The sequence below is a fragment of the Puntigrus tetrazona genome, chromosome 6 (assembly GCF_018831695.1).
Source record: "Puntigrus tetrazona isolate hp1 chromosome 6, ASM1883169v1, whole genome shotgun sequence".
Taxonomy (NCBI): Eukaryota; Metazoa; Chordata; class Actinopteri; order Cypriniformes; family Cyprinidae; genus Puntigrus; species Puntigrus tetrazona.
The window spans coordinates 13,187,221-13,198,762 of NC_056704.1; the positions used below are offsets into that span (position 1 = coordinate 13,187,221).

The window sequence follows — 11,542 nt, forward strand, 5'->3', positions numbered from 1 at the left end:
TTCTGGTTTGATCTTAAAAATTTAGCTTTATGAGTGTACATGCCACAGTTGCTTCAATAACAAATCGCCGCACTTTTCAGCGCAGAAAATAAAATGGTAACACTTTACAGTAAGGTGCCGTTTGTTAACATTAGTTCATGTATTAACTAACATGAATGAGCAATGATCAAGACATTTAACTGTAGTATTTATTACTAATATTCGTTAATGGTAGTTAATAAAAATACAGCCGTTTATTGTTAGTTCGTGTTAATTCACAGTCCAATAACCACAAACGTGTGATTTTAATAACGCATTAGTAAACGCTGAAATTAATTAATGCTTTAGAAGCATTGTTCAATCTTAGTTCACGTTAACCAACGCAGTTAACTAATGTTAACTACTGAACCCCATTGTAAAGTGTTACCAATAAAACTGCGGTGTGTTAAGAAACAAGCGTTTACTGTGTATGCAAACACATAATACATCTGCATAAGCACATGATTGGATTAAAATAAAACCCTTTTTTACGGGTCACATGTGAGAAACGCACACATAATCGTCCTGTTACAGGAAGTGCATTTCATCTCTGCTCTTATGCTCCACTGACTTCATCAAGAGCTTGTTTTTCCTTTTCCTTTTTTTTTTTTTTTTTTTTTTTAACTCAACCCTTAACAACATTCATGTTCCTGATTACCAATTATACCTCTCATGGTCCTTTCAAATAACTTTAATTACTGATTAGAATTCGGCTCTCACAAAGCCGGTACTTGAGTGTAATTGCTCAATAAAGAGTTGAGTGGAAATGTGTGGTAATAAGTAGGTGTTCCTGCTGCTTGTCTCATTAGCGAGTAAGCACTGCCTTCGCTTCCCGGTCTGCATAAATGGAGCCTCTCTCATTCATGGCACAGGGCCCCCTGGTTTCTCTATAGCGAACCAGCAACCAGATAACATGTCCCAAACTCTCTGACCCCACACCGCAGACACCTCACTGATCACACATGTATAATGGCCGTGCTTGTTTTTGTAACGGTGTGTCACAAGGCAGAGACCTATTTAGCATAATCTGTCAGCGACTGAAATCTCAGAGCTGTCAGGCACAAGTTGTAATGTAACGTGTAATGTTACGTGTTCTGTTGACCTGATGATTACTTTTTGTTCTCATGTGCATTTGTGAGAGGAAAATAGCTCTGTTTAAGTGCCTTGCTGTATAGAGGTAGACGATTGCCTTCTCAACTGAAATGGAACATCAATATGTGACTCATAAAGGACGCTAAGGCAGCGACTCAATCAAATAATGTTGCTCAGGCCAAGCACATCCAATTGCTCTAATAAGCATAATGTGTAGCATATATAGCATATATATTCTGTTAAATAATATAGATAATTTAAAATTTGTAGTTTGTAATTATTGCTTTTTCTTTTTCTCTCCCAAATATATTATTTATATAAATATTTGTGTTTAAGCTGCGCTTATTTAACAATAGCATTGTGAAATGTTTCCACAATTTAAAGCCTTTTTATTTTTAAATTCAGTTAGATTCGATTTAATTGGATGATTCGATTCATTCGTGCGATGGTGAGGTTGAATTCTCAGTTCAGTTGAACATCACTTTGTCTCACACGGCCAGACGTTCAGACTGATGGCAGAACCTTGGTCTCTTTGAATGGCCAAAGACCTCCCAAAGGGCCAAGTGACTGATGGGTAAAGCAACCAATCATATGTCGTTTTGTTCCATGTTATGTTAATGGCCGTGTAAAGATAGATAGAACCATAAAACCTAAAACGCAGTCACCATATTTTTTACAGTAAAATTTTACTGTAGGATTGAACTTTTTTACTGTAAATTTTAGATGTTAGATTTTTACTGTAGATTTTTTTTTACAGTGTAATATGCTGATTTCTACCTCGTCTCAAAAAGTGCAAATATTTATGAGACCAGTTTGGCTGATTTGGTGCTCAAGTAACTTTTCTGTTATTATTATTAGTTCCGATGCTTAACATTTTTATGGAACCAATAATACAATTATTTTCAGGATTCTCTTTCTCTCATGTCACAAAGCATTGTGGGATTGACTTCTCTTTGAAAGATACTGTGTATATATAATGCTTAGAAGGTGGCTAAAACAATTAATTAGTTTAGCTTGAAAGCAGCTAAGAGAGGCCACTTGTGTAGGCAGCTCGCTAGATTTTGGAACAGAGCTATTATTAAAATTATCAGGTCACCTTTGTGAGATTTATTTTTTTGAGTGAAAATGCATTTACTGGTAATTGTCGTTTAGAGGTTATACTGCTGGTATCAAAAGGCTTCAGTCTAAACCAGTCGTCATTTAATTAGTGAATCACTGTATATTTATGGAACCTTCACTCAAAAAAAAAAAACCCCATTGGGTTGGTACTGTCTCAATGTCTGTTCTTAGCCACATTTAGTTAAAGACTAACTTCCTCTTTCACTTTATTCTGTAGTTCAAGGCACCGCTTGAGTGGTACTGTCCCACATCTCCCTCTCTTGGTCTCTCTTTGCCCTGTTCTTCCAGACCTCTTCAATAAATCATGCTGTCTTTGAAACATTTACGTCTCTCGTGTTGCCCTGAATCGAGAAATCCAAACATCACTGGATGATGGAAAGACATAAGATATTAAGGAACTTAAGATATTAATTTTGTGTCAACTTGCAACTTACAAGTGACTTAAGGATGTAAGCTAAGGCAGAGAAAAGTACAAATGATGATTATAGGAGGAGGAGAAAGGGGGATGTAGGATGCTTTTCCTTTTTTTGGAATGCTAAAGATGCCATGGTTGGAGTGCTTATGATTTTTAACAGAGGTCACGAGGTTATTACATAAATGGTTCACGTAAAGTGCTCGAGCCTTTAGGGAATGTCTGATGCCATGTTCACAGAAATATTACAATGTACAAAAATTTCAGCATGTGACATTTTTCCGTCTGCATTCATATTTCTGCAATAGATTTCTAAACCATAGTTAATTAATTTGACCAGTATACTCTTATAAACAACATTTATGACATCAGTTAGATCCAAAAGACAGATAACTTTAAAATAAGATTGGAAAAAAATTGATCAAAAGTATCTTCAAAAACTCATTGAATTCCTACCGCTTCCCCTAAAAGGCAGTCATTTGAAAAGCTCATGTCTGGATTGGTACTTAGACGGTCAAATGATTCAGTCCTAAATTGGACGCAGAGTGCAGCCAAATCAGAAAATAATTTGGCGCGTAAATCTTGATCCTCCCTGAAACATGCATTGGAACCCAATCCCTGGATTAGCTATGGACTTTACAACTCAGCGATTGGCTTGTTGCCACACACTTGGCTGGACAAATATCCCATCTCACTTGTTTTGAGCACAGTACTTAAATTTTTAATCTCTACAAACACCTACTTACTACAGCTTAGACCATCTTAGTTAACCAAATGGTTGCTGTTAAATGCATTAATCTATCAGGGACAATATGGTAAGTGTATGTAAGCCTCCCTTTCAATTTCTACACATCCTAACACTTTTAAGTACTTACACAGACTGGTATTTTGTAAGGAGAATGTAGGTATAAAAAAATGTAGTTAATCACCGTTTTTTGTGAAAGTGTTATATCCAGGAAAGCTTTCATCAGCTGTCAGATTTATGTCACCGTTACAGTTTTCCACCCACTCTGACCTGTTGTGCATTTATTCATCCCTGAAGAAGATAGTTTATCGTATTGACTCATGGGGTATCGCGCTTTTAAATGTGTTTCTTGTCTGTTTTTTGTTTTAACAGGAGATTATCCCCCACCTCCTCCACCTGTCGTTGACACCAGCGGGCTCCCGTCTCCATCCAGCTTCCCACCTCCTCCACCCATGGATGAGGCCTCCCTTGGCTTTCAGGTGAGATTTCCTAAACCTGTCTTCACAATATACAATATGTCCACCAGTGGAGTCCAAAAGTCCATTTTGTGTCAATGTTTTATTTGGCTTTTTTTGTTTTATAATGAATCCCATGAACTTGCATACTATATTAACCTTACAGGTATGAAGTAGAAGTTTTATTGTTTTTTTTTTAACAGTAATATCATTTAGTATGTACTACAGTATGCACTTAATAGTCAGTATTTGGAATGCCCCCCCTTTTGCTGTAATTACATCATGCAGTCGGGTTGGCATGAACCGCACAAGCTTTTGCAAAACAAACATGATTTGTGAGTGTTCCAAATTATTTGCTTCAGCGGACGCAAAGAAATATGACCTTTTGTACAAAAGTTCACACGACGAACAAATTTGCCTATTTTGATTAGTGGCCTGAAATAGAGCATAACCTTAAAGTTTATTTTGTTTTGTTTTGTCAAAATACCAGAGCTTTAAAGTTTTAAATCAGATTTAAAATACACAATTTTCTAGGTTTTATTATTATTAAAATCAAATACATGATCTTCTAAGTATATATATATATATATATATATATATATATATATATATATATATATATATATATATATATTAACATTTTGAGTGTGTGTAAAAATGGTAATCATTTCATTAGTGTTATTAAAAAATACACCATAATCTTAAATGCTTTTTTTTTTTTTTTTTAAGTTTTTATTGTCAAATCCCAGAACTTATCAGTTTTAAACCAGATTTCGAATCCATCATTTCCAGTGTGATCTCAGATTTTTGTTTCCTAATATAAATGTAAGACAAGTTTCAAATCCCTTTTCATATGTGTTACCGTCAGACCGTCTAAGGCCAGCCAAGTCCATGTCTTTTTTTGTGGCTGTGTGCTAGGCGTGTGTTCTAGTTTTTTTATATCCCTCTTTAGTTCATTTGGCACTCGTTTAGAAACAAGTAAGGGCACAGGGAAGGCTGACACCTATTGGTTCACCTCGGTCATTTTCCCCTCTAAGGGAGTCAGCCCTCCCTCCGTTAAGCTACAGCTTCAAAACCATTTAAGAGAAATATATGTATTGTAATCACACATTATATGATTATTTAACGCACGGTACAAACTGTGTATATTTCGACACTGGTTATGAACTTCTAGCTATTGCTTGGCCTGATAATAAATAACGCTCTCGTTCTGCGCTGTTCTAGAAGCAGGCAGTTGATCTAAATAATGCGAATAGTTTTCATTCGAAATCATTGTTTTTGCTTCGGCCTGCTGATAATGTGTCCGTGCAGTTTGTTACAAGACAGGATCCAGTCACTGATTGAGCGACGACGAGACACCACAGATCATCAGGGGCTCAGCAGTTTTTAATTTTTTTTATCTGCCGCTCTGAATGTGACTACAGGCATGTTCTCTGCTCTATTAAAACCCTCAACTGGATCGCTTTCCCACGAACGCTGCTCTGCAAGGGAGGAAGCCTGTCCGGAGGGAATCAGCGCGTTTGTTGATCTAGCTCTACGGAGTCAGCGTATGGCAGACAGTGTTATCGGCGGATAATTAGGCTAGTACAGAAAAGACATCAGACTGTAGAAACGAGGATCTCGATTCCTCTGTAAAAAAAAATGAGTGGCATTCCGGAGTCAGTTTAACCGGCTTTACATCTCAGACGAGAGGAGATCAGTGACAGCAGATGGTTTGTGACATAGAAAAGAATCCACAGCAAAGCGCATTTAGTTGCGTTTATCACACCGTTTCCCTGAGGACCGCTGTCTCTTGATTCTGGTAGCGGTACGTGTGCCCTCACGTGTGGGTGCTTTACCAGAAAACGAGTGGCAATCCGCAGCTTTCCCTAATTCCAGTTTTTTTTACATCTTTCATGAATGAAAAAGGGGATGTTGAATTATTTCTGCTCCTAAGCAGAACTAACAAGAGGAAGAGGCCGGAGTGGCGCGGTGAACATGAATAATCAAATGATACTTGGCCTAAATTCTTTTGTTTCCCGTAACAGAACACGTAGCAACACATGCAGTCTTTATTTAACTTCACTTATCTGTCTCTGTGGTTTTTCATTAAACTCAGCACTTAAATCAGCTTCCTCTCCTCAAACGGTGCTTACCAGAATGCGAAAGGATGGCTTACATAACCGATGGAAGTGCTTCATTAGATTGCTATGCCTTTTCTTTCATAAGACTATGCCCTGCTATTGAACTGACTGTCCAGTTCTCCTAATGGAATTAAGATAATTCACGTAATATGGCTCACAAAACAGGGCCGAAGGGAAAAATGCTTGCATGCTTGTGTAAGTGTGCTTTTTCTAAAGCCTTTACGTGTTTTTACTGTATTTTATTTCTGTAAACTGTTGTTGATCTTTTTGTGGTGTATGCATGACTCAATCTTGGTTGCTATAGGAACGTGCCTAAAAAAATAAAAAAGTCTCGAACCTTTTATAAGTTGCAGCACACAGAATAATTAATAATGAAACAATACAGGGAATTGCACTGTGGAAATAGCCTCAGAAGTTGCTTTTGATCACATAATCATATGGAACTCACTTTGTATTTATTTCCCTTATTTACATAAACTGTTCTAAAACAGGTCTAAATCAATTTACGCAACTTTTTTTTTTTTCATGCGGTTTGTCAACGCACTCTTTTCAAACAGGCTTCACATGTGCCGAAATAGTACTACAGTATGTGCATTCACATTAAACATTTACTTTAGCTGCTTTTTATGTAAACTAAGCTCATTATAGAACTGTGGTTCTTTGCAAATTAGCATATTCTTTTTTATTTGATAATGTCAGACTATTACTGTACATTTTTTGCTAATGGTGGTAGCAGTTATTTCTCATATTTACCGATGCTTTGTCTAAATAGACTGCAAACCCACGACCTTGTCATTGTCAGCGCTGTTTTCATCACCATCTGGTCATCACCAAATGATGCATCGTAACTTTATTTTAAAAGAGCCAACTCAGATCGCAGTACAGACCTAGTGACTTACGTAAGATCGCGACCTAAGAAAGAAGCCGGAAAAGATCGGGAATTGCACTATGCAAATAGCGTTTAGCGTCGCAACAGTGTTTGTGCCCGTTACCTGTTTTGCATAATTCATTTAGTGAATCTGCCGCTAAACATCACAAACAGCAGGTGCACATAAACCGCACAATCAGCAGGCACAATTCATTCCTAATTAATTCCCCTCCGGTCTGTTTGCTTTTAGTTCCAAGTTTAAGTTCACCTTAGTTCAGGACCTTGACGCAAACCTTTGTTTACCCTTTCCCCTCATTGTTAGGGAAGCTTTTTAGGGCCTGGTCTGCTCCAAATAGAGGCATGTAGGGGTTGTAATAGGTTGTGACAGGTAATCCAAACAGATAACGTTAGACCAAGAGTCAGTCACTGATCCTGGCCTATGAGCTCAGCGCCACAGGCAATCCTAGGACCTCCTCTCCTCTCTTTATCTGAAAGACAAAGGCAGACTAGACTGAATAAATATAGAGCAAATTTAGCTTCTTGTTATTCAGCAGTTTAAAAGAAGCAATGTTACTTGAGCACCAAATTGGCCAATTAGAATGCTTTGTGAAAGATCACGTGACAAGACTATGGCTATACTGCTGAAAATTCAGGTTTTCGGGAAAAAAAAAATCAATTAAGTTTTAAAATATATTAAAATAGATTTTTTTTATTTAAGTTTACTCTTTGATCAAATAAATGCACAAGAGAATTTCTCACAAACATTAAAACATCTTACCAACTTTAAGTTTTGAACTGAGCAAAAATGTACAGGGGATTTCCCCGCGATTACATTATATTCACAATTTATTATTGTTGTTATTATTATTATTAAAAAAAGAAAGTTCTTCATTTCAAAACCACAATTTGTGTCATGACCGCGCTGTGTTGAATAATCACTAACAAAAACTATTCACAAAGCTATGTCAATGCACACAAAGGGCTTTTATTTATCCAGTGTCATGTAAAGAAAGAAGAAGCTGCAGAGGACAAGAAGAGATATCAGTGTCCTTCAGCCGTGAGGGGAGAAGGTTGTTGTGCCCCCTTTGATGAGGAGCGAGAACGCTGTCAAAGTCTGCCCCTCACACCTTTTTTTTTGTCACATGGCTGCCATTCCTCAAATGCCTTTGATAATTTTGTTCTTTGCTCTCTCTCCGACATAAAGGACAGGAGTTGGTGATTGCAGATGTATTGCTCATCCAAGACTTAGACTTTAGAGTCAATTGTTATATATATATATATATATATATATATATATATATATATATACACACACACACACACACACACAGTTTTTACTTAAGAATAGTTAGGAAGACCTTATTTTGCCTTCCAATATTTTGCATTAGAAATAAATTTGGCAATTTTTGAACACTGCTCTAGTATAGTACTTAGAATAAATTAATATTAATAAAAAAAAATAAATGCATGATAAAATTCAGACATACTGTACATTGACTTTTTTTATGATGGTAATGAAGTGACAGAGGTAAGCAACTATACTTTAGGGTCTCTAAATAAAATGTATTCCAGTGTCCAGTTTTTGCTAGAATACTTATAAGCTCACCACATTGTTATGCTTTTTGTAATTTATAATGGCAAAAACCCCCCCACTGTATTCTCATTCAGAAGATATTGCATGCTTACCTGGAGACTTGGTGAGAACACTCTGCACGACACATGAATCAAGTGAGACCCAATATTTAGATTAAGTTAGGTGGGATATTTATTTATGGATGTGCCGTGCTACCTCAGTGTAAACATCTTAAAAAGAAACCTGCAACCGGAGTGTGAATAAAACTTTGTGAAAGTGAAGCTTTGTTATTGTCAGTTTGGGAGACAGTCAAACTTTTAAGTAGAGTGAAAACAGATAAAGCGGACAGAGTGAGAGGGAGAGAGAGCTGAGGGGTGATTCAATTAATATGAGATGAGCTGTCTCACCAACAAAGCATTATTTGTTCTTTGTTTATTCTTTCACATCACTGAGATTTTCTCCTAAAGACTTTCTCCCAGACAATCGTGTCTTATTGTTACAGTAGTTCACTTTCAGCCAATTGTCTGAGGCCACGATTAATTTTAATGAACATGTAAAAGACAAAAAAATCACAGAATGCTGAAGGTGTTTTGTAAGAGTAGCCCACATGTTCCTTATTTGAATGTTAAAATTGACTTTTTTGTGTATAATACTTACTTATTTTTCTTTCATTGTAGCGTGCGTGTTCAAGTGTGATTAAGTGGGTTAGCTGATTTAGAGCAACCCTCTTTCAAAAAGACCTAATTTCATTACAGGTCACTGTGTCTGTGTGTTTCAGATAAAAGGACCTGAGAAAACTCTAGAAGAAAGGCGTTCTAGTCTGGATGCTGAGATCGACTCCTTGACCAGCATTCTGGCCGACCTAGAGAGCAGCTCACCGTACAAACCTCGGACACCGCAGGTACGGTCATTACTCCAACCACATTGCCTCAACATATACCAATACAGAACCCAAATAAAAGACATTCTGAAACCCTCACCCATTTAGAAATTGAGTGTAGTATAGCGTTTAATTTATACGAATGATAAAAACACGTAGTCACACAATGTTGATGCTGTTAAAATTGCCATTTTGAAAACAAAGTGTAACAATAGCAGTTTGCATGGTTTGATGTGAAATGAGCTAAGTGACTGTTAGATTTAATCACCATTGGTAGCGTGTAATGCCTTTTTTTCACAATTGGTCAGAACAAAAGTGGCAGACATGTTACTTGTTCAGATGACATTTTCATTTTCCGAGGTGTAAAATATGTGAAATACAGTGAATATCCACACCGATGTGTTGACTGACAGGCACACATACTACTCAAAACATCCTCATCCTCACTGAGGAGCCGTGATTATGTGCAACACGCACAAAAAATGGTAATTGCGCCAATTAGTGCGACTGCAGGTTACAAACATAGATGCGACAAGGATGCAAAACTTACGGACTGATCAGATTATCCTCACAAATATAAGTTTTTCCATTACAGTGCAATTTAGGATGCATTAAATGACCGTTGCTGAATGTGAATGGGTATATAAAAAATAATTGTTTCTGTTCAAAATCTTTTGCAACCGTCATTCACCATGAATATTCATGATTGGTGTGAATAGGTCTTTGAAGAGTGTCATCCATAATTCTGCGCAGGCTGCAGACTTGAATAAGAACTCAAAATCTCTTATTTATTTTTATCTCTGACTTATTCATTAGCCTTTATTTGACTCCCGCAGTGAATCGGTTTGGATGCAGAGGCCCTTTTTTAAAAGAAAATAACAAAACACTCTGGGAACCTGTTATCACTCTACCAAAAAAAAAGATGAACTAATTTAGGTTGCACAACGAGACAGATGAAAAGCAAATCAAAATGTGTAAGTGTACCAGTCATTTCTCATTTTTGGAAAGTGTTATAGTCTAAAATTATAATGACCCATATCATTAATAGATATCAAATGAAGTTAAGAGCAGACACTCAAGTTGAGCCCTAGGGCACTTTACTAAATAGTTCAACACACAATGAATGTAGGCCAGTGCATTCGGAGTCAATGCTGTCGCATTTGGAGCAACCACAAGTCCCTCCTGTTGGCAAACAGCACCACAGATAGAGCTCGCCTTATTACATGGCCAAAGCTTAATAATGGAGAGTGCTGTCTCTGAACTAGAAACACCCTGCTTTTGGCAAGCGGTCTCTATTCCTCTTTTCTTCTCTGGGGTCGGTCTATTCCATTTGCTGATCTCTAGAGTCCTCGATAGGCACTCTTTTAAAATTATTATTGAGCATAAAGTCTGCACAAACAAGACTCTGGAAAAACCTTTGGAACTTTGTTGATAGTCAAAGTGTTATGATCATCTCCATTTGTTGATATTTTTTGCATGGGACGAAGCTAGTTATTTCTGCAGTAATATCCTGGAAATCCTGTACTCATATGATGAGAATGAGCTTTAGGACTTCTGTGTAATAAAGTATGTTCTGTAGGTATGTAGTAGCGTAAATATATTAAAAGACATACCACTTTCACCATTTTGACATTGACCTTTGACCCATATGTTCTGCTAACAGCAAGTTATTTGATCAGACTTTTTAAAATTAGTATTACATTAACTACATTGTATAGTTCATTCACATTCACAATGTTGTTGGGATTTATTGCACGAACCAGTCACATCCAATAAAATTGCAACATGTCCCACATTCATTTTCATCAAACCCCCATCAAACTCAATGGGCTTAGGGGAGGCAAGAGAGAAGACGACTAATTTTACCTGGTAGTGTTGGTGAGTGGATTATACACATACTTCTTAAATTTCCAGCATGCGTTGCATGTTTTGAATTTCTTAACTGGATGTCATTCCAATTTAGCTTCCTATGGCATGGCTGATTTAATACTTATTCAGACTCATGTAAACTCCAGCTTCAAACGTGCCTTCACTTGAAACGAAGTGTAAAGAAGTGCTCTTCTTGCATTTGTGTAATGTTTCTTCAATGTTGCCAATCTGACACATTCTATGTTCCCATTGCCTCATGGGATAGCATTAATGCTGATGGGCTATAATGACCGCTGTATCATGATACCTTGGCTTTCGGGATCCTACTCATTTGATGTACCGCATTTTACATAATTTATAACAAAGAAGTACATATATCAGACACAGA

At 36.9% G+C, this 11,542-nt stretch overlaps 1 protein-coding gene across 2 annotated transcripts in view; it reads left to right on the forward strand.

Annotated features, from left to right (window-relative positions):
- LOC122346939 (LIM domain containing preferred translocation partner in lipoma) overlaps nt 1-11,542 on the forward strand; it is a 159,986-nt gene that overhangs the window by 68,026 nt on the left and 80,418 nt on the right. For both annotated transcript variants that reach the window (XM_043241840.1, XM_043241841.1), the window contains exons 4-5: nt 3,759-3,865; nt 9,184-9,306. In XM_043241840.1, coding sequence (XP_043097775.1) covers nt 3,759-3,865; nt 9,184-9,306 — 230 coding nt within the window. The remainder of the gene's footprint in view (nt 1-3,758; nt 3,866-9,183; nt 9,307-11,542) is intronic.